At 34.1% G+C, this 24107-nt stretch overlaps 2 protein-coding genes across 8 annotated transcripts in view; both read right to left on the reverse strand.

Annotated features, from left to right (window-relative positions):
* Positions 1 to 765: 765 nt before the first annotated feature.
* LOC128206545 (uncharacterized) lies at positions 766 to 19511 on the reverse strand. Of its 6 annotated transcripts, none has more exons than XM_052909097.1 (3): positions 19398 to 19511; positions 1562 to 1850; positions 766 to 1351 (listed from the first exon to the last, which is right to left on the reverse strand). In XM_052909097.1, the coding sequence occupies exons 2-3, from the start codon at positions 1806 to 1808 to the stop codon at positions 816 to 818; spliced, it is 783 nt and encodes a 260-aa protein (XP_052765057.1). In that variant the 5' UTR covers positions 1809 to 1850; positions 19398 to 19511; the 3' UTR covers positions 766 to 815. The 6 variants fall into 6 exon arrangements, with proteins under 6 accessions (XP_052765057.1, XP_052765058.1, XP_052765061.1 ...); XM_052909098.1 differs by lacking the exon at positions 19398 to 19511 and adding an exon at positions 9897 to 9962; XM_052909101.1 differs by lacking the exon at positions 19398 to 19511 and adding an exon at positions 8515 to 8600.
* Positions 19512 to 21821: 2310 nt separating this feature from the next.
* LOC128206015 (replication factor C subunit 1-like) overlaps positions 21822 to 24107 on the reverse strand; it is a 34332-nt gene continuing 32046 nt past the window's right edge. For both annotated transcript variants that reach the window (XM_052908137.1, XM_052908136.1), the window contains exons 22-23: positions 23238 to 23435; positions 21822 to 22605 (exon numbers count right to left, since the gene is read on the reverse strand). In XM_052908137.1, the coding sequence (XP_052764097.1) occupies positions 22492 to 22605; positions 23238 to 23435 (312 nt within the window). In that variant the 3' untranslated portion in view covers positions 21822 to 22491. The remainder of the gene's footprint in view (positions 22606 to 23237; positions 23436 to 24107) is intronic.

Raw genomic sequence — 24107 nt, forward strand, 5'->3', positions numbered from 1 at the left:
AACATCTTCTTCTGGAAAATAACTTCTCGAGAGCCGATGCCAAGAAAACTCCTAACGTATAATTTCATCGAAAATTAATATATCAGTTGTTTTATATGTAACGGAAGAGGAACTCGCGTGTTCCAACGATATCCGGAAATGACAAACCTTAATTGAACATGGAAACATCCGGCGGCTGATTTACAAAACTGCTACTTTAGTTATATCCACACGAACAGGTAAAAACCGTTTTCCAACTAAAGCATGTATGTCAGTGTGAACAAACCGAGGACTCTTGTGGAAAGACTCACCCTGAACGAATATTATTTTATGGATCCCAGCTTAATAGTGTTTTTTTACGCCGGACAAACATCGGTTCTACATACAGTTACAAGTTAACCTATATATCAATACATACAAGCATTCTTTCAAGAGTTCTTAACTTATAGATTAACGGAAAGAGTTGAAACGCGAATTGCTCCAACAAAATCACTACTTAAAGTAAACATTAAAAGGGTTCAGAAGCCTTTTTTTCTAGAGAGTTTGTCTGTATATTTGGCCATTTTAATCGGGATAATAGTAGGCTTTCAAAGACTGCACTATTCCCTTAGTAAGAAATTGTATACCTTGTATCCCTACCGGAAAGTCTACACGATAGACACACCAATGGTCATTCAATTGAACTATGCACAACTTAAAATCACAAATAGTAATGTTCTGTGTACCTCCACCTACTAATGGTTTAACTGGTGTTGCGTACTTACAATAGTAGAAATGACAATGAAGTATTTATTGCATTTTTTCACTTAATGTATCAATGAAACAAAGTGAATGGTTTATTTATTATTTAACGTAAAGAACCTCCGCACATGTTGGGCGTCACTACACATTCGGCGAACCTCGCGCTGAATTTTCTCATTACAATCCCTGCAAGTGAAATCAAACCGATCATCTGTCATGTGTTTGTAACAACGCTTGTTCGGCATTTCCCATATTTTACCAATACTTCCCAACATTGCAGCCATCCCTTCTTTTTCATCAAGCAATTGTTCGTTTGCACGAGTCAGTTTAGTCTCCGACTGTTTCAAATCATTTGCGTAATCCCGCATCATATTAACCTTCTCTTTGTATATTCTCGTTAGCGTCTTTTCGCTTACACATTTACACAATGGATCTTTCTCTAAATCCTCAAGCGTTCGAGTTTTGGCAAAATCTACGCACTGTTTGTATAGGTGTTTTAGATCAAACTTTTCCGCCACAATTAGATGTTCAATCGAGGCATCTTGCGCACATAAGTAGTCCTCACATCGATTGCGCATACTCGGCATGTCGTATTCTTCTGCGAAGTCTAGAAGTATGTCTACATTTGAATCTGCAAAATGTGCGCATTTAGAAATATTTGACACAATAAAAAGTATTATCTGGTAACATTCAGCATTATTTAGATGTCTCAAAAGTGGACTTTATATTAACGCCTTTTTTCGTAAAACTTAATTTAAATGCTTTTTAGCAATACCATTATGAAGTTCGCCAACTATGAACACCTGGATATTTAATGAAACTGTTTTTAAACAGATATTACCTGATGTGGGTTTCTGTGAAGAATAAATGCAGTGTAATAATTCCAAAACTTCGTCAAGCTTCTTGTCTTCAATGATTATTTCAATCGATGACGTCACGTCATCAGGGCACTCGGCGACGAACAGTTTCCGCCAAACTCCGGACCATTCCGCCAAGTACTGTCGGTGCACGTATAGTTTTGTTCCCTCAACAACGACCGTGACGTCACTTAGTGCATCGTTCACGGTGAAGTCTCGTTGGGCAGACATGTTTCACGTTGACGTCAGAAGAATGTTGCTGAAGAGGTTCATCTGTGCAAATGGTGAAAATGAATCATTAACGATATTAAATAGAAAGTATCCAAGACCATGCTAGAACAAAACTGTCATAACGTCGAAATCAAATAATGCTTAAAATCCAAAGTACAAAAAGAGGAGTGTATAGTTTAAACGTTAAATTAAAAGTTTTAACTTAAATATTTTACGACGATAGTGAAACAAGTTATTGCAACTTTACATTAACCACTCTCGCTGGCACAATCTTACGCGAGAGTATGGGAGAAACCGGAATACCCGAGGAAACCGGCATAATGACCTCAAACAACCAAGTCGGACAAGTGGGTTTTCTCCGGGTACTCCGTTTTAACCGTTCATCTTATGTGTGTCACTACGTTGCCTTATCATATTTGTTTAAACCTCGTTCACATTGTCCTTACATAACTTTGGGAAAGGCAAAAAATAAATACAGTATTTATCACCAGTGCTTAGATGACGGATACATAATTACACAATTGTTTTGTTTTGTTTTTTTTCTTTTTGTGTGCAAACAAAAGCATAGATGAAAAGGTGGCAAACAACTTCGTTTTTTCGGAAATTGTTAAAATATTTTGACAAAGTGCAAAATATTTATCCTACAGATCGATTTCACAATCTCTGAATAAATATGAAAATGGAAATATGTCTCACGATCATCATTCCCATAATAATTTGAACAGACAAGAACCGTAGGTACTCGAATCTCTATCAAAACGTGTATTCAAATCGCAAAGCACTTGTTTAAAAGAGAAAAGAATATTGAACCATCGACGCTTAATACCAAAACGATTAAGTAGGCCTTCTTACCGCTAAGCGTTTATATCTTCGTGTGGTTAAATTTGGAATCCTAGTTTATACATGTAGGTCTACTTGAAGGTATTTGCCTAATAAACTCAAATTGTCACTTGCAGTGTATTTTGGTTAAGATAAGCGCATTGTTTATGAAGTTTTCTTGATGGAAAGGAATGAAAGGGTTGCCCGATTTTGAGATTTAAGAATTCCTAATTCGCAATTATCCGATTTAAGCTTTGTTACTTTGACCTAGTAGGATGACTTTATAACTTAAGTATATATATACTATATATGTACTTATGTTCCAACGGAGGATTACGAAGAACTTCTAATTACTCGACTGTAAGACTTTAAACTGCAATTGAAATATACACGATGTACAACGAAACTGATTCTTTGCTTAAACCTTGATAGTAGAACATATTGAGAATACTGTTTGTAATTTTTGCGATGAATCTATGGATTTTAGTATTTTTATGGATGTCTTGAGTACATTATAATCGATCCTTTTTAAACACCATATCACTCTTAAACTGTTAAAAGATTTATGAATAAATGTTGCTCTTTGAGCAAGACATTAACCTTAAAATTAATATATCAGCATTTACGTCATCGTCACCTTCTCCATCATCGACATCATCATCAGCAGCAGCAGCAACATCATAAGTATCTTGATAATATGACTGGTAAATTCTCATTTCCGTATCTTTATAATCATCATGTACAGAAAAATATTGTTATTCACAATCAAGTCTAATAAAGTGAAATCCGCAAAATATGAGATTCGTTAATCATATTATTAAAATGGCATGTTGAATTATCAGCTCAAATCAAGAGAGATTAAGCACATAATAAAAACACTTACGCCAGGTATAAAATCACAATTGATATAATCATAATTACCGTCTTCAAATGAAAGTCTATGGCATTAAAAAGCGAATACGATTGAATACGATTGAATACGAATCTACGAATGCAATTGAATATTCTGTTTTACGAGTTATGCATTTGTGTGAACCCTCCAACGCAGGTATTAATAAGCGTTTGTATACGATTTCAAAAGTGGATATCCTGCGTGCTGTCTTAAGATGACAATAAACAAGTGATAAACAAATCCCAGTTAAAAGCGTGAAATGAACATATATATATTAGCATTTGTGGATCATAACAAGATATGTAGCAAACTAATGACTCATTTCCAAAACGGCGATAAGAAAATAGCATGTTTGAACAATTAGCAGGGAAAAACGTATATCGAATACAAAAACTTAAGCTTCGAAGACAACAATTAGCAATTCCATTATGCTGGTTATGTGCCAAGGTGTGAGAAAGAGATTATATTGTTTGCTATGAAATAATATGTAGGGATGAAAATCTTGAAAATTTACTTGAAGCATGGGGGATTCGGACTCTCAACCAGGGTTGCAGGAGCTTAAAATCATGCAAAACCATTGATATCCATTTGTAAATGCATATGTCAAGCAAAAATCAAACTTCACAAACATATAGCACTCTGAAAGTGAAACCTCTCATAAACGATTTGTTTTCAACGCCATCTTTAGCCATGTCAGGGTACTGTTGTTTGTAATGCAAATGGCTATTTAAAAACAAGCTTTACAGACTTATAGATGATAATGTTAAATCGTTACATGATTCACCGATTGAGCACCAAAAGTTATATTTCACAAGTGGCGTAGTATTCAACTTTGCACGAATATGACAATAAACGAAAGAAGAGCTTTATCTTCACGAAATAATTATTGGTTCACATCATGAGTATTTAAATCCCAAAGCAAAAATACAACAGAAGCTTATTATACCATAAAACATATCATTGAAATAACATGCAAATGTTTAAGGTGGTAAAAAACATCTCAAAAAGTTTTCTTTCCATTAACTATGCAAACAAATGCTGCAAAAAGTGTTATCTTCTTGAAAAAGACATTGAAGTGCACGATTACTTGATTGCATAAAAATGTAATGATTACAAGCATTCATGTTGTCCTCATCCCCATAATGCATTTTGCGAATGAATTTTCGTATCTTACAAGAACGTTATGAGTTTTACATCACACATCCTTTTTTATTGAGAATGCATACAAAAAACATGTCTATAAAACATTGAAGATGAGCAAAATCTAAGATAAGGATATCAAATTAGTGTAACTATATTTCTTACATGGACGAAATAAAAATGACAGTTTAAATACCTTAAATACTTTAAGTCCTATTTGCATAGCAAGTGTTTACAATTCCAACCGCTTTAATCACTTCCGATATAATAACAGGTATGGACTTCAAGTATATTCAACACAATCTTCTACCTTTTATTGCAAAGATATAGTAAAATCAATACCTTGCGACAAAACTGTGATATTCCCTAACGGACAGATGTTAAAATCCATGTATAATTCATTTTTTGTTTTATCCTATGACACATTTATGAGCGACAGTTGTGTGATGAACTGATGAAATCATAGGAATTATTAATGACTTAAAAATGCACTCTTACTCCCAAATACGTTTTACCACAATTAATAATAATATTGTTTTAATATTCCTAAAAGGATGAATAAATGTCGAAAACAATGGTTTATGTGAAGAATACCTAATTTAATTTGAACGAGGTGAGCATAAAACACGGTATTTCCACTTAATGAGAGAGTAAAATAGACCACAGTAAATATTTTAGCACTCACCAATCAATTAATATTTTTGCGCTTTCTGCTATTAAATACACGGTTACAATCTTGTAATCAGTAATTAATATTTTTCATAAATGCATTATTTAGTAAGTAGTTAAAGGTTTATCAGTCATAATTGATGTTTGTTATATATGTGTATGTATTGATTTTGAGTGAGAGTGTCACTTTAAAATTTTATAAAAACAGTGCACATAACCGACTTATTAACGATATAAAGAAAAGCTATGTCAACCCATCGCAGTGAAACAATTTAGTTTATATCAATTTAACCTCAGCCCGACTGTGACGACAGAGTGTACTCTTTCCTGACCAATATCAAACAGTATCATTATCCTGACCTGGTGTCAATTTTGAGAGGCCATGAGAAAGTTCCCTTGGTTGGGATCACAATTATTAACTAATTTGCAATGAAACAGTTTAGTTTATATTCATTGACTTCAGCAGGTTTATTCAGATTTAAAGGGGTACAGCTCGTCTGCCGATTTAATTGTTAAGTAAAGCAAAACTAAATAATGACTTAGTGACTTAATAAAACCTTGGCGGTCATGTTCGTTGTCATGATTAGATGCTTTCTAAATGATTGCACAACAATCCGTCCGGAGATCCCATTTACGGAGTCAATATTAGCGTATGCACTAAAAAAACGAATGAGGATTTAAATCCATGCTTCTTTACTTGGCAGCCGGCATTACTGCATATAATGTTATCCATGATAAAAGAATTAATCGTTTTTCCTTTTATGCAAATACAAAAGCATTTATCTGAAAATATTATGAGAGTATTAGGTAATTGTCAAAATGTTTGACAAAGTGCAAAATATTTATCAACGTTAATATCATTGTCTGCAGATCAATTACAGAATCTCTGAATAAATATGCAAATGAAAATAAGTTTCACATTCATCAATTCCCATTACAGTTTGAGGGCTGAAGGCAGAACGATTTTATTTGCTTCTGCATTTACAGGGACTAGACACCAGACGGTCGCAAAAACGGCAATTTCAGTATTAAATCAAAACAAGCATATAATTATCAATACAAGCCAGTATGAGGTCGATTATACATTATTTCACATGATTAACATAGTATTTTATCGCTGTCCAGGCTGAGTTTAACCCTTTAAAAATAGCGTATACTGGTGTCCCAGTTTAAAGTGTGGATAATTAGTATGTGAAGGTCCCGTGATTAGTACGGATACATAAACTTGCGCTATTTTTAAATTTACTGCTATTTACGTGATGGACAAACCCAGATAATTTCGCATTAAAAAATTATGCAATAAGTGGAAATCGCCATAAATGATGCTCATTAATGATTGTATTTACTTTGTAGGTCAATATCGGCAAACATCAATGCAAATTAAGCGCAATATGCAATATATTACGCCTGGTATAGAGTCATTATTGATGTGGCCATAATCACTGTCTTCGAAAGAATGCCAATTGAATTATGCTTGAATAAGAAACGGGATAAGAGTTCTGCATTCGTGAGGAACTTCCACGGGAGGTAAAAATAATTGTTCCTCTATTTCACTTCCTTATGTCAATTAAATTCCTATTTTAGAATTCAAGTTTCAATTGCCTTTTAGATCTTTTAAAATTAGAAATTATGCACGCAAGATGCGCAAAGTCTAAGTTATAACATAAATTTACATAACTTTATTTCTTGCAGAAACTAAATAAAGATGACAGTTTTATTGCCTTAGGCAAGTATTTACAAGTCCGACCCAAGTTCAATAATGTTTTAAATCCAAAAGGCAAAAATGTTTCTGTGTTTTAACAGTTAGTTTAAAAGTTAAAACTCATTTATTTTACAAAGATTGTGAAACAAGTTATTACAACATAACATAATCACTCTCGTTGGCACAACTTTTCGCGAATTTAGTGTGGTCTTATGTACCGGAGTACGCGGAGAAATCACACTTGTTCGGCTTAATGACCGCAGACCATCCAGCTGGGTTTTCTCTGGGTACTTAGTTTTAACCGATTATCTAACGTGTGTTACTAATTATCCTTATCATATTTGTTTAAAATCTGGTTCACATTGTCCTTATATAACAATGGAAAAGGCACGAAATAAATACAGTGAATGTCAGATACAGAATTTCACAATATGAATGTTCTTCCTATTGGGTACAAATAAAAGCACAGATGAAAAGGTGGCAATCAATATCAGGCAATTGTAAAAATATTTTGACAAAGTGCAAACTATTTATCCTACGGATCGATTACACAATCTCTGAATAAATATGAAAATGGAAATATGTCTCAATATCATCCTTCCCATTATAATTTGAACATACAAGAACCGTAGGTACTCGAACCTCTCTATCAAGACGTGTTTGACAATTGTAAAGACGTTGTTTCAAAGAGAAATGAATATTAAACTATCGAAGCTTTATATCAATAAATTTAAGTAAGCCTTCTTCGCGCTAAGCGTTTATATATTCATGTGGTATCCTAGTGTATACATGTAGGTCTACTTGAAGGTATTTGCCTAATAAACTCAAATTGTCACTTTCAGTGTATTTTGGTTAAGATAAGCGCATTGTTTATGGAGCTTTCTTGATAAAAAGGAATGAAAGGGTCGCCCGATTTTGTTATTTAAGAATTCCTAATTCCCAATTATCCGGTTTAAGTTTTGTTACTTTGACCTAGCAGGGTGACTTTACAACTAAAATATCTATTATTGAATTACTTACGTCCCAAAGGAGGATTATAAAGAGATTCTAAATACTCGACTTTAAGACTTATAACTATGCAATTGAAATATACACAGTGTACAACGAAAACTACTCTGTGCGAGAACCTTTAAAGCTTGCACATATTGAGAATGATGTATGTATTTTTTGCGATACATGAATGGAAATTAGGTTTTCGATGAACGTTTTTAGTATCTTAAAATCGATCCTTTTAAAACACCATAAGCCTTTTAAATGTTTAATGATTAGTGCATAAATACTGTTCTTTAAGCAAGACATAAATGTATAAATATCGTCGCCATCTTCATCAGCAGCAGCAGCATAAGTATCTAGTATAAAGCCGGTAAATTCTACTATTCACTTCTATAAATTTATAATTACCATGTACAGAAAAATATTGCCATTCACAATCAAGTCTATATTAAGTGAAATCCACCAAAAAGAGGTTCGGTAATCAAACTTACGCCTGGTATAAAGTCACAATTGAAATAATCATAATCACCGTCTTTAAATGAAAGTCTATGGCATTATAAAAGGGAGTACGATTGAATAAGAATCTACGAATGCAATTGAATATTCTGTTTTACGAGTTATGCATTTGCGTGAAACCTTCAAAGCAGGTATTAATAAACGTTTGTATACGGTTTCAAAAGTGGATATCTTTCGTGCTGTCTTAGGATGACAGTAAACAAGTGATAAACAAATCCCAGTTAAAATGAACATATAAATTAGCTTTTTCGGATCATAACAAGATATGTAACAAAATAATGACTCATTTCCAAAACGGCGATAAGAAAATAGCATGTTTGAACAATTAGCAGGGAAAAACATATATCTAATACAAAAACTTAAGCTTCGAAGACAACATGGCCGTTGGTGAATTAGCAATTTCATTCTGCTGGTAATGTGACAAGGTGTGAGACAGAGATCATATTGTTGTCTATGAAATAATATGTAGGGATGATAATATGAACAGATCAGAAAATAAAATCCTGACAATTTATTTAAAGAATGGGGGATTCGGAATCCCAAGAGGGTTGTAGGAGCTTAAACTCATGCAAAGTTATTGGTGTCCATTAGGGCATTTTGTACTAAAAGAAGTGCAAATGTTAGGCAAAACTCAAACTGCACAGATATATGGCACTCTAAAGTGAAACCTCTCAGGCATAAAACGAATTGTTTTCAACGCCATCTTTCTCTATGTCAGGGTACTGTTGTTTGTAATGCAAATTTACTATTCAAAATCAAGCTTTACAGACTTATAGATGATAATGTTAAATCGTTACATGTTTCACCGATTGAGCACCAAAAGTTATATTTCACAAGTCGTGTAGTATTCAACTTTGCACGAATATGACAATAAACGAAAGAAGAGCTTTATCTTCACGAAATAATTATTGGTTCATATCATGAGTATTTAAATCCCAAAGCAAAAATACAACAAAAGCTTATTACACTATAAAACATATCATTGAAATACCATGCAAAGGTTTAAGGTGGTAAAAACATCTCAAAAAGTTTTATTTCCATTAACTATACAAACAAATGCTGCAAAAAGTGTTATCTCTTGAGAAAGACATTGAAGTGCACGATTACTTGATTGCATAAAAATGTAATGATTATAAGCATTCATGTTGTCCTCATCCCCATTATGCATTTTGCAAATGAATTTTCGTGATCTTACAAGAACGTTATGAGTTTTACATCACACATCCTTTTTTATTGAGAATGCATACAAAAAACATGTCTATAAAACATTGAAGATGAGCAAAATCTAAGATAATGATATCAAATTAGTTTAACTATATTTCTGACAGGGACGAAATAAAAATGACAGTTTAAATACCTTAAATACTTTAAGTCCTATTTGCAGAGCAAATGTTAACAATTCCAACCGCTTTAATCACTTCCGATATAATAACAGGTATGGACCGCAAGTATATTCGCCGCAATATTCTACCTTTTATTGCAAAGATATAGTAAAATCAATACATTGTGACAAAACAGTGAAATTCCATATCGGACAGATGTTAAAATCCATGTTTAATTCATGTTTTGTTTTATCCTGTGACACATTTATGAGCGACAGTTATTGTGATTAATTGATGAACTCATAGAAATTATTAATGACTTAAAAACGCACTTTTTCTCACAAATACGTTTTATCACAATTAATAATATGGTTTTAATATTCCTAAAAAGATGAATAAATGTCGAAAACAATATGAAGGATACCTAGTTTTATTTAAAAGAAATGAGCATAGAACACGGTATTTCCACCTAATGAGACTTTTGTAGACCACAGTAAATCTTTTAGCATTCACCAATCACTTAATAGTTTTGCGCTTTCTGTTATTAAATACACGGTTACAATCTTGTAATCAGTTATTTATATTTTACATAAATGCATTATTTAGTAAGTAGTTAAAGGTTTATCAGTCATAATTGATGTTTGTTATATATGTGTATGTATTGATTTTGAATAAGAGTGTCACTTTAAATATTTTTATAAAAGCAGTGCACATAACCGACTTATTAACGATGGAAAACTATGTCAACCCTTTGCAATGGAACCGTTAAGTTTATATCAATTTAACCTCAGCTTGACTGTGACAATTTAGAGAGGCCATGAGGAAGTTCCCTTGGTTGGGATCAAACATATTAACTTATTTGCAATAAAACGTTTAGTATGTATTTATTCAGCAGCTTTATTCAGACTTGAATTCTTCACAGGGGTCGTTTAGTTTGCAAAAACCAGGGGTGTGTTGCATAAATGGTTTGCTATGGAACGCTCTGAAGCGAATTCTTATGCAAAAGTGCATTCGTTGTTTCCCGTGGATTGATCTGTGCCGTTTCGTGGATAATGTTGTTGTTGTTGTTGTTTTAAGTTCTGTCCGTTGCACAAAATATATGCATCAAAATTCGGATTCTAAATCATAAAGACATTGCTTAAAAGACAAATTCATATTAAACCATCGCAGCTGTATATCAACACATTTGAGTAGCCCTCCTTCGTGTTAAGTCTTGCAATGGTATCATCTGGTGTCTAGTCCCTTTAAAGTCACTTAGATCCATTTAGCTTTCCCCTTCGAATTGGAACAGACACAAACCAGGGGCACTCGAATCTTCTCTATCCAAATTCGGATTCAATATCATAAAGACCTTGTTTAAAAGATAAATGCATATTAAACCATCGAAGCTTTATATCAACAAATTTAAGTAGCCCTCCTTCGTGTTGAGTGTCATGAGATTGAAGTGGTGAAATTTGGAGTCCTAGTTTGAACACGTAAATCAACTTGAAAGTAACTAGGACTCCATTTACTTAATTTATGCAAATTGTGACATTCAGTATATTTTAGCGCATTGTTTATATAGTTTGCTTGATATAAATGAATGATAACATCGTCCGATGTTGAGATTTAAGAACTCCTTATTTCTAATAATTCAATATAAGCTTTGTTATTTTTGGCCTAGTAGGGGGACTTTATAATAATTCGACTATAACACTTTAAAAATATGCGATCAAAGAACTCTCTACGAAAGTCTTGAAAGCTTGAACATGATTAAAATGTAGTATAAAATTATTGCGATGCATAAATGGATAATTCATCATCATCATCATCATCATCATCATCACCACCATCATCATCTTGAGTGTACGGAAGGTACATGTTACTAATTCTTTTCATACCTTTAGTTTTACCACCTAGAGAAATATATTGCCATTTACAATCAAGTCTTAAACAAGTTGAATTCGCCATAAATGAAGCTCATTAATGATAACATAGTTCGTCAATAGCGGCACAAAGCAATAGAGATTAAGCACAATATAAAATACTACGTATTGTAAAATAACAGTATTGATGTTCCCATAATCACTGTCTTAGAAAATTAATTGAAATATGCTTGAATAAGAAACGGGATATTTCTAGCTTTTTATAATAGTTATTCATTCAACGCCAGGTGGGAATAAATGCATGATCTCCAAAATTTAGAATTTCTGACATTATACAGACTTTGAATCACACGAAATAAAGTATTAACTTCAGACAGTTAAAAAAAACTTCAAAACGAAAATATGTATTAGCACTAGCTTACCTTAACATAATATGTAGCAAACAAAAGACAGATTTTCAAAAAGCCCATAATGAAATATGACTACATTATAATGAAAACAACATGCCCACTGGTAAATGATTTCCAGTCCTGATAATACTGTTAAAAGGCCTTAGACTCTAAATACTCTATACAATGTAAGTAAAAATAATAGGGAAAACTATTCCAAGTTTTGATCAATATAGCACTTAAAAGCAATTATGCAGTCTTTAGTATTCTCCTTCGCACGAGAGAAAAAAAATAAACGAACAAAGAGCTTTATTTTCTATAAACTTAAGTTATTTTTTTCAACTATATATTCATATTTCGCAAGATGAGTATGGGTGGGGATTGAACCTAGAACTTTGGGGGGTGGGGCAGCTTCCTACAAACGATTAAATGCGGATCCTTCCGATTGTAGTAAAGACATGAGCATAAACACTAATACAAGAGCCGTCAGAAGAATGCCAGGCAAGAGGTATGTGTCATCTACACATGCGTGCATTGTCACTTATAGGTATACCTAGTTTCGAGTATATTTTTGAACAGTTATTTATTTATGACAAAGTTAAAGTTATGACTTTCTATCAAGGAACATAATTTGTCTATTATTTCAGCCATAGTAGCTTGCCTTGTTCAATATGGGCATGTTGTCACCAGTAACATGTATGTAAACTTTCATGGGAAATTCTTGAATGGTTATTAAGTTATGGCCAATATAACTTTTTCTGTGTGATATGTGTCATAACTTGACAAGTGTTACAGCCAGAGTTGTGTGCCTTGGTAAACATATGAATATTAGCACTAGCAACATGTGTTCAAACTTTTATTTGAATATATTAATATATATTAAAATGGTATTCAGTCATGACAATGTTTAATATTTTCCATGTCCTTTTCAAATTATTTAGGATCATAACTTAACATATACTAAAGCAAGAGTAATATCGTTGCATCACATGAGGACACTGTCACTAGTAACATTGTGTACCGAGTTCTATTCAAATCTCTTGAACGGGTTTTTAGTTATAATCAAGTTTGTATGGCTTTTTTAGTTTATCAAGAGGGAAACGTGACAATTTTAGAGCCCTAGTTATGGACCTTGTTTTACATGTCTGTACTTCCTCAGGCAACAAGCTGTTATGACCATACTAAAATTGTCCTTTTCAGTAGATATCAGTTAAGACAAGCGAAATTTGGTTGATATATATGAATAAAAACGACAACTGATATTGAGATTAAAGAATTCTTTATTCGTAATCATTTGATAAAAGCTTGTTTTACATTGACTTACGAAGGTGACTTTAGATTTTTTAATTATGCGACCAAGTCACTCTACATAATATATTTGGAACCAAATGTTTAAAACATAAACACGTTAAAATGTGCAATATTATTATTGCGTGTGTGAATGGATGTTTCCATTCCGGCGAATGTCATCATGAACACCAACATCATCAGCAGCAGGAGCAGCAATACCAAGGTCAACAGCAGTACTATATTGAGTATATGGCCGGTATGTGCTACTATTCTATCTATAAACGTATTATTACCATCTACAGAAGTTTAGTCTTAATGAAGTGGAATCCGCCATACATGAGATTTATTAACCATACTATTGACATGATGGGATGAAATATCAGCACAAATCAATAGAGATAAAGCACATTATAAACACCGTCTTCAAATGAAAACCAATGTAATTATGCAAGGATTAATGATTATAAAGAGTCTACGCATTGCAACGGGATACTCTGTTAAAGAGTTATTTGTTCTTATGCCATCTTTTCAGAAAGAATTAATAGATAAACGTTTCGATACGATCTCCTGAATTCCATTATGCAAACTTTGGATGATATGGAAGAAATGATTAATCCAGACAATTAAAAGCGCAAAATGATAATACGCTTCAGCATTTGAGAATCTTAACCATATGTTTAGAAGTATAATGACCACAATTTAAAACGCTATTTGGTTAAGCATTTTGCAGAAAAAAAATAATATGACAACAATTATCCTAATGGCATCATGCCCAATGGTGACGCCAGAGAGCTACTGGTAATCGTTCAAGGCCTAGGCTCGTTTTGGGCGCTTATCAGTAAGTCTGCAGTCATTGTTATTCGTCTTTGCACGAAGGAAAACAAACAAAGGAAGAGCTTTATTTTCTCTAGGGAACAGTTATTTTCTATCGATTGCATATTCATGGGTCGCAACGTGAGTATTTTAATCCCAAAGCAGAAATACAAACGATTTAAACGTCTTTAAATTTAGCATATCATTCAAAAAATGTGCCTTGCTAAACGGCCAAAATGCCTTTCTCCTTCCATGAACTATGTAAACAAATATTACCATACGAATGGTAAAATCCCTGCAAAATAAGACGACAACATGCCTGCATCAAATATAAAGTCTATAAGCCTTTAATGTATCCTCGTTTCGCTGACGAATCATGCGAATAAAATATTCACGTCACTATGTGGACGGCAGTAATCACTTGTTGTTGTTATAGTCCATTTTTACAGCGATTGACACAGTTATGAGTTTGGTAGACATGTGTGTATTGTCTCTGGCGACAAGTGTACCAGATATACAGTGTAAACTACTGGGACAAGCCAAGAAGTCGAAAAATAAAAAATAAACCCCCTTTTAGGGGCAACAGGCAAGGGCCCCAGCGACAATGAACTATATTAGCAAACATATTAAAATCACATACACAAACCCAAACAGACCACACACTCATCAAAATAGCTTTTCCGATAAATGGGGGGAGCTTTGGAACGGTCTGTAAAACGAGTTCACTGGAACACGAGTCTACTGGAACACGAGTCTACTGGAACACGAGTTCACTGGAACACGAGTCTACTGGAACACGAGTTCACTGGAACACGAGTCTACTGGAACACGAATTCACTGGAACACGAATCTACTGGAACACGAGTCTACTGGAACACGAGTTCACTGGAACACGAATCTACTGGAACAAGAGTCTACTGGAACACGAGTTCACTGGAACACGAGTCTACTGGAACACGAGTTCACTGGAACACGAGTCTACTGGAACACGGGTTCACTGGAACACGTGTCTACTGGAACACGAGTCTACTGGAACACGAATCTACTGGAACACGAGTCTACTGGAACACGAGTTCACTGGAACACGAGTCTACTGAAACACGAGTCTACTGGAACACGAGTCTACTGGAACACGAGTTCACTGGAACACGAATCTACTGGAACACGAGTCTACTGGAACACGAGTTCACTGGAACACGAGTCTTAAACTAGTATTTATCAATAATTACTCTAAATTAAAAATATATGTGTCATCAGAGCATGTGTCAATTTAAAAACAATGAAGAATAAAGTAAAACATAACATACATTTATAAAGTAATTTAAAGTACTCAACGACCATGTAAACAAATTAATCAAATCTAGGCAACAGTGCTAGCTTATAAAAGGTACGGTAAAGTCAATCAAAGACAAGTATACCTTAACAAGGTTAAAAAATACGAAAACGAAAAGAATAAAAATACTTTAGGAACAGTCTCTTAAATGTAAGGAAGAATAGGCATCCATAAAACAGCTTTAAAGATAACAAGTTTGATTTGAATAGTTTGAATGTTTATAGTGTTATGATCAGTGCAACTGTGTTGCATTACGTCGAGGACATCAAGACTATCACAATAGCCCGACCTTTTTCTTTGAACAGCAGACGAGCTTAAATTCTGAAATTGCATTCAAATTATAGAGAGGTGATTAATTTTAAGCTGGTTAATAACTCTATTTCACTTCCTTATGTCAATCAAATTCCTGTTTTAAATTTTGATAAAAGATAACTAGAACTTGAATTATACACGCCAGACGCACAAATTTTAAGTTATAACACTAGTTTAACTATATTTCTTGCAGAAAGTAAATAAAGATGACAGTTTAATTTCTGAAGCAAGTATTTACAATTCCAACCGATTTAATAACGTACGATATAATAACAGGTATTGACTTAATAGCATATGAACACATTTATGAGCGAGATGCATTTTGTTAGCATTTTAAGAATTTTTCTTAAGGATAACATCAGAATCCGTCCGACGATCCCGTTGACTGAGTCATGGGGGTAAACACTTAACATCGAATTGTACATCGGTGCTTGGCAGTTTGCAATTATCTTTAATAAAATATTGTTGTTGTGCACAAAGTGACATACAATGGCATAACTAAAAGAGGTTGTGAACATAACTGTCTGTCATTAATTGTTAAAATATTTTGACAAGGAGCAAAGTATTTATTCTCTGAACAAATATGCAAATGGAAATATGTCTCACGTTCTTTCCCAATACCATTATAATTGAAACAGACAAGAACCATAGACACTCGAATCTCTCTTATCGAAATAAAGAATACGAATAAAAAGACCTTGTTTAAAAGAGAAAATAATACTAAAGCTTCGAAATTGTATATCAATAATATAAGTAGGCTATCTTCGTATTGGGCGTTTTAAGATTCGTGTGGTAAAAAAATAAAATGAACATGTAATTCTACTAATACTCGAACCATCTCTATCAAATTGCAGATACAAACTCAAGAAGGCCTTGTTAGAGAAAGGAATATTAAACCTTCGGAACATTAATTCAACAATTTTAAAAATGCCTTCTGTGTTAATCGTTTTAAGATTCGTTAAATTTGGAATCAACATGTAAATTGACTTGAAAGTGTTTGCCTAATAAACAAAAAGTGTATTTTGGTTAAGATAAGCGCAATGTTTACGGAGTTTTCTTGATAGAATGAAAAGAAAGGGTAGCCCGATATTGACATGAAAGAATTCCTAATGCGCAATTATCCGATATAAGCCTTTTTACCTTGACCTAGCAGGGTTACTTTATAATTACTCGACTTTGAAATATGGGATCAAAACACACTGTATGAATTTCTTGAAACTATACTTTAAGCATGATCATGTTGTCTTATGAGAATGTGGTGTATAATGATTGCAATGCATTAATGGGTTTTAGAATTTCGATCAATGTTTTGAGTACCTTAAAATCGATCCCTTTAAACACCAAAAGACGCTTAAACTGTTGATTAGTTATGATCAACTATGAATCTTTTAGCAAGAGGTATTAAACTTTAAAAGCAAGTACCTTAAAATCGATCATTTTAAAAACCCAAAATATTTTAAAATTGTTGATTATTTATGACCAACTATGAAACATTTAGCAAGTGATATTATACTTTAAAATCAATAAATCCTCATCATCATAATCAACAACAGCAGTAGCAGCAGCATTAATATATTAAATATACGGCCGGTACATGCTACTCTTTTTATAGACGTATTATAACCATCTTCTGAAATGTAATTAATATTGTCATTCACAATAAAGCATAAGTGGAATCCGCCATAAAATGAGGTTCATTAATCACATTATTGACATGGTGGTTTGAAATATCAGCTCAAATCAATAGAGATTAAGCACATGATAAAATCTATTGCGCCAGGTATAAAGTCATTATTGATGTAATCATAAAGGCCGTCGTTTAATGAAAGTCAATGGAATTATGAAAGGATTTATGCTTGAATGGGACAAATGCAACGAGATATTCTGTTAGGCGAGTTATCAATTCGTTTGAAAGATTCGCTGCAAGTATGAATCAATGTTTCCAGTTACATAATGCATGAAAATTAATTATAGCTTTTGCGGATTTGAACAATAAATGTAGAAAAATAATGACCCGTTTTCAAAACTCCTTTTAAGAAAGCGTTTGCGGTAAGAAAAATATCAAAATATGGCCATAGATATTGTTAAAAACAATACGTCTTATGATGGCCGATAGTGCATTAGTTTGACCAGTCTACTGGTTATTTCCCATGGCCTGTCAGCACGTTTGAGGCACTTATCAGTAAGTCTCCAGACATAGTTATTCGTCTTTGCGCGGAAGAAAAGCAAATACAAACAAACATGAAGCCTTTCTCAAGAAAAGTCATTTTCTTTCGTTTGCACAATCATGGTTCGCAGCATGAGAATGTTAATCCCAAAGTAAAGTTTTCAATAACGAATATTGTTTTAATAAAAAGATGCAATGGTGAATGGAGTAAAACGCTGAAAATTGTTTACTTCTTCCGTGAACTATGGCATAGTTCGCAACATGAGTAATTTAATTCCAAAGCAGAAATACAAAATAAAGCTGAAGTTATTTTAATATAAAGCACATCAGTGACTGAATAAAAAAATGCATGATAAAGCAGGCACAACGGCTGAAATCCCTTTCTTTTTAAATGAAGTATGTGAATAAATGTTACAAAGTGTACTTTCCCTTACAAATAGTTAAAATCCTACGCACTAAGACAATGAAATGCTCGATCCAATGCTTGCATAAAATATTAAAAATTGTAAGCCTTCATTTTATCCTCGTTCAAAATATTTTGCAAATAAATCTTTGTAAAGTTTACCATCACGCTGCACATCAACAACCTACAGAATGTAATTTGAATTATCACTTTGATGTTGAAAGAAAAAAACATAATAAAACTGCGATTCCTCGAACAGGCAATTGGTCGAGAACTGTGGATTGGTCGAGATCGAGGCTAACTCACGACCTGCATCCTTTTATGTTCATATTAAATATACATACGATAGATCGAAACCTAAACAAGTCGAGCACTCGAGCACCATTGTCGGTTCCAACAACACATACCATACTCCATATGGATACAATATACACGTCATGGATATTACACATAAAACAAGAGTGCCACGGATCCTCATCTGTTGTTTCTAGTCCAAAATGGGGCAAAACTCAACAAGTAATATTAAATGCCAGGTATGGGGCTTGCTATACATGCGTGTATTTTCTCTGGAAGCATGTGTACCAAGTTTCATTTCAATATCTTCAATGTCCAAAAATATTTTTGCACGGCCCTAAGGCTATGGCTAGAATTGTGTTTTCTTAAAAAAACGGACTAGCTTAACTTATGGAACATGCAATAAAACAAATCATGCATCAATGTGGTCATAGCTAAATGTTATCATAGCTCAGCAGGTATTTAAATCTTTTTTACCCTGCCATGTCAATTAAATTCCTGTTCTGTTATTTAATATGAATAGCATTTTAAAGCTTGTCGTCACTAGAAAGTATGCACGCAACATGCGCAAAATCTAAATGATAGCAGAAGTTAAAACATTGAAGAGCCGACTTTTAGTTAATAACATAAAATTGATAACAAAAACGAAATAAAAGTATTTTTTAAATACCTTAAGTCCCATTTACAGAGCAAGTGTTTACAATTCCAACCGATTTAATCACTTCCGATATAATAATAGGTATGGACTCTATATAACTGCAATCTTCTACCTTGTATTGCAAAGATATAGTAAAATCAATACATTGTTACAAAGCTGTGAAATTCACTGTCGTGCGGATGTTAAAACCCATGTAAAATTTATATATTTATGTTTACTTACTCGCACAATTAAAAGCAACAGTGGTGCGGTTAATTATTGGCATTCATTGAAATGAATAATGACTCAAAATTATGGGTTAAAATAAGAAGTATTCTTTGATGAGCAATACACATTATAACATACATGCTATATTTCAGTAGACCGTTCCAGCGGTATTGTTCAAAAAGGCTGATTTTTTAAATATCTTTTTATAAATTCCGGGAGATTTTTTATCCCCCGCCGGAAGACCGGGGGAAATATTAAATTTCAAAGGAATGGCAAACCACTCCTTTGAAAAGAGGCCATAACTCCAAGGTTACTGCACACTGCATCTTCTTTTACCATGCATGTATTGTTTGTCCGGAAACCGTTTTTCTATTTTCGTAACAGTGCACAAAAACCTTTACTCCACTGGCCCCATTTTCAATCACAAGCATTGTCTTCACAGAGGCTGCCTATACAGCAAGTTTCATCACAATATCTCATGCCCAATTAAAGTTATGAAGCAGAAACCATTTTCCTATTTTTAGTAACAGTGTCGCGAATTGTCGCGAGAGTAACATTGACTATATGCATAACTGTTATACTTGTGTAGTCATATGTTTTATTTGCAATATAAATACTAATTTTCTTAATGTTAGTATTGTATACAACTAAAATTGTTAAAGATTGTGTATGCAACTCTTACAAAGGTTTATTCACTTCATGTACTATATTTTCACATGTTAAATATTTACTATACGGCATTGCTCCGCTAAAGTTTACATAATGGATTAGAACCGCCATTGTGTTGTAACGGTGCCTTTGCTCCGCCGGAGACTGCTCCGTTGAAACGGGATATCATGTAACTCGGAATTCTCGTGCATTTCAAGCTCTTGCACTAAGTATATAAAGACGTGCGATTTATATTCGCCAGAGATAAATTAACGTTGGATCTTTCTGGACTTACATTATATCAGTTTATTTTAGACATTTGTGAACCATCTTTATTTGATATAAAACGAAATTGGATTATTGCTTACTTTTTGGATTTGTGAATAAATTAAAATCATACATTTGTGGCAACTTTGTGTTAATAAAAGAAATATATAAAAGTTTGAAGAAAAGTATGTCTTTGTAGCTCTCAACTCCAGTGTGGCAAGTTTGGGGCCAATTAAATAAATAAAAGAAACTTCGCCACAAACAGTGACCTTGACCTTGGCCCCACCAGCCCCAATATCGAACTTGACCTGTATCTTCTGATGTAACACCTGTGCACCAAAAAATGTTCAAATCTGTCAAGTCTTTCATGAGTTATCGTCCGGAAACCATTTTTCTATTTTTAGTAACAGTGACCTTGACCCCACCAGCCCCAATATCGAACTTGATCTGTATCTTCTGATGTTACACCTGTGTACCAAAAAGTGTTCAAATCTGTCAAGCCTTTCATGAGTTATCGTCCAGAAACCGTTTTTCTATTTTTAGTAACATTGACCTTGACCTTGGCCCCACCAGCCCCAATATCGAACTTGACCTGTATCTTCTGATGTTACAACTGTGTACCACAAATTTTTCAAATCTGTCAAGCCGTTCATGAGTTATCGTCCGGAAACCGTTTTTCTATTTTTAGTAACAGTGACCTTGGCCCCACCAGCCCCAATATCGAACTTGACCTGTATCTTCTGATGTTACAACTGTGTACCAAAAATTGTTCAAATCTGTCAAGCCTTTCATGTTATCGTCCGGAAAGCGTTTTTCTATTTTTAGTAAGTGACCTTGACCTTGGCCCCACCAGCCCCAATATCGAACTTGACATGTATCTTCTGATGTTACACCTGTGTACCAAATTTTTTTCAAATCTGTCTAGTCTTTCACGAGTTATCGTCCGGAAACCATGAAAACTGACAGACCGACCGACAGACAGACAGACCGACCGACAAGCTCACTCCTATAAAATTTTATAGTTTGTTTGATAGAAATTTGAATGAAATTGAGGAAGTTACAGCAACATTGGACTGCCAGACAATGCAATAACTATATGTCGCATGGGGGCATAATTTGGATTGGGTTAAAATAACCAGGGTTTGTCAGGAAACTGGAAACAGTCATTTGCTTCTTGTTACATGTTGTACAACGAACGAACAAAACCAAAACTATAATATTACAAATACATTATGTGGAAAATCAAGGCACCACACATAATGGTAAAATCCTCATTGCTTAAAGTTTCATAAACTATAAAAACAATATAACACTTCTAAGGTATAGTATATTTCAGCACAATCAACATACTGTTCACATAATCCACACTCAAAATGTCATAAATTAAGTCTAAACATGCACATTTTGATAGCACAATATTTCCACAACAACCGTCCACCCAATTGTATCATTGATTTACAATTCATGAATTTAAAGACTAAGCACATATTAGGGCAACATTTTCCAATCTGGTTGAGGTAAGGAAATATAACCAATGCAAGAACAAAGCACAACACTTACTGGTAAGCATTTAAAAATTAATGTAAGTATTTCAGTAATACCACTGAAGAATAACAGCACTTTCTAATTTCTAGAAGTAACTGAACTTCTCTAACAAAATTGAGGAAGATCATCCAAACCATTACTACAACTTCAATCAAGTACAGCAACAGAAAACAACGTTGACCTCTGCTTTAACAAAAACACTGAGTTCAAAGTTCTGATATGTACATGTACATATACAATCATCAATGTTATGCTATAATGTTATCAATGTTATCACACACTTTAATGCAGGTTTCCATTCCTAAAAGAGCCACTTTTATATACACCATCCTCCGTGAACCATAAAAATTCCCTCCCTCTTATATCTACATGTAGCTCATGTCAGCAATTGAAACTTCCTTTCCCCTGGCAGGTCTCTTTCTGCTTGTTTTCTCTCAGGTCAGCGTTTACCCTTGCCCTTTCCCTTCGGTTCCCCTTTCCCCTTCGCAGGACCCTTGCCTTTCCCCTTTGTCTCTGTCTTTGCACTCGCCTTTGGTGCCGTCTTGGCCTTCTTCTGTAAAACAAATACTGTATTTTAGAAATTGAATGTTTCCTCAAGTCAGTCAGATCAGAAAATAAATGACAACCCTCATGTTTTCTCATTTTGTCAAGGGGCATAACTCAACAATGTATTCAAGTCAAAGTGTTAAGGGCCTTGCTATACAAAAGTCATGTGACTATTGTCACTGGCAACATGTATTTTAAGTTTCATGCAAATATCTCGAACTATTTGTGCGTTATGACCAAAGGTTACGTTGAGACGACAGCAGCGCTATAACAATACCTAAAAACAGATGAGCTAAAAGCTATAATCACTTTATACGTTAAAAATAAGGTTGATTTTGGAACACGCTTCGCTGTTCTGATTTTGGAACACGCTTGGCTGTACGGAGGTCTACTTAACTTTCTTCAATTAGTTAATATCAATATATATCTTTGCTCGATATTGAAAACAGCCACCTTTCATAAGCAGAAATGTAACATGCTGGAGTCTGTTTTCAGAGCAGAAACCATGGTGTCCACTTTAAGAAGCAAACAGCACATAACCCTGATGTAGCTCAAACCCACTACCATAACTCTAGGGTGAAAGTTGGACATCTAGACCACTAGAGCTCTCTTTATTCAGTTAAATAAGACAAAGCTCACCTTAATCATGGTGTCTGTCTCAATAGTATCATCTTCACCCTCCTCCTCCTCTTCTGGGCCTCCCCCTTCCTCTCCCTCACCCAGGGGGTCGGGCAGATCACCCCCACCCCCGCCCCTCTTTTTCTTGGCTACGGCCCCCGTAGAGTAGGGTGTCATATGCACCTCCTTATTGTACTGCCGAGTGAAAGCTGCCTTTGTCTGCAAAATGGCAGTTGTTGAAGGTATATAAATTCATAACTACATGCACCTTCAACAGTTTTCATGTTAGGCAAATATGGTCACAGATTTGCCACATTGGATAACCCCACACAAGATATACCTAGACACTTTTTGTTCTTCAAAAATTGATAAGCTAAGAAAAAAATTAAAATTTCTGATTGGAAACTTTTCATCAACATTTGGAAACAAGAGGGCCAAATGGCCCTGAATCGCTCACCTGTCATATATTGCACATTCTTCCATTATATACAAATATTGAAAACCTAAGCCTATGAACACGGGGCGTGGCCAATTTTGACCCCAGGGCTAAAGTTTGAACAATCTTAATAGTGGTCCGATAAACGATGCTTCATACCAAATATCTAAGGCCTTCGCCTTTTGGTTTCGGAGAAGAAGATTACTTAAGTTTTCATCATATACATATATAAGGAAACCCATGACCGCCCGGGTGGGGCCATTTTTTGACCCCAGAGCCAAAGATTGAACAATATTGGTACAAGTCAACTAGATGGTATATCATGCCAAATATCTAAGCTCTTGTCACTACTTGATTTTACGTGTGTATCTATATATGTATATTTGTAATTAATTGTTGTATGTGGCCCATATTGAAAATTGGTATGTGTACTAAATATGTTATCCAGTTTAAAT

Source organism: Mya arenaria, chromosome 10 (genome assembly GCF_026914265.1).
Source record: "Mya arenaria isolate MELC-2E11 chromosome 10, ASM2691426v1".
In the NCBI taxonomy this organism is placed as follows: Eukaryota; Metazoa; Mollusca; class Bivalvia; order Myida; family Myidae; genus Mya; species Mya arenaria.

What these genes read in the sequence shown, in the direction of transcription:
- LOC128206545 (XM_052909097.1), bottom strand. Translation starts at nt 1,808, where the DNA reads ATGTCTGCCCAACGAGACTTCACCGTGAACGATGCACTAAGTGACGTC. An exon ending in TTCACAGAAACCCACATCAG is followed by an intron (nt 1,352 to 1,561) that starts GTAATATCTGTT and finishes CACATTTTGCAG; the next exon opens with ATTCAAATGTAGACATACTT.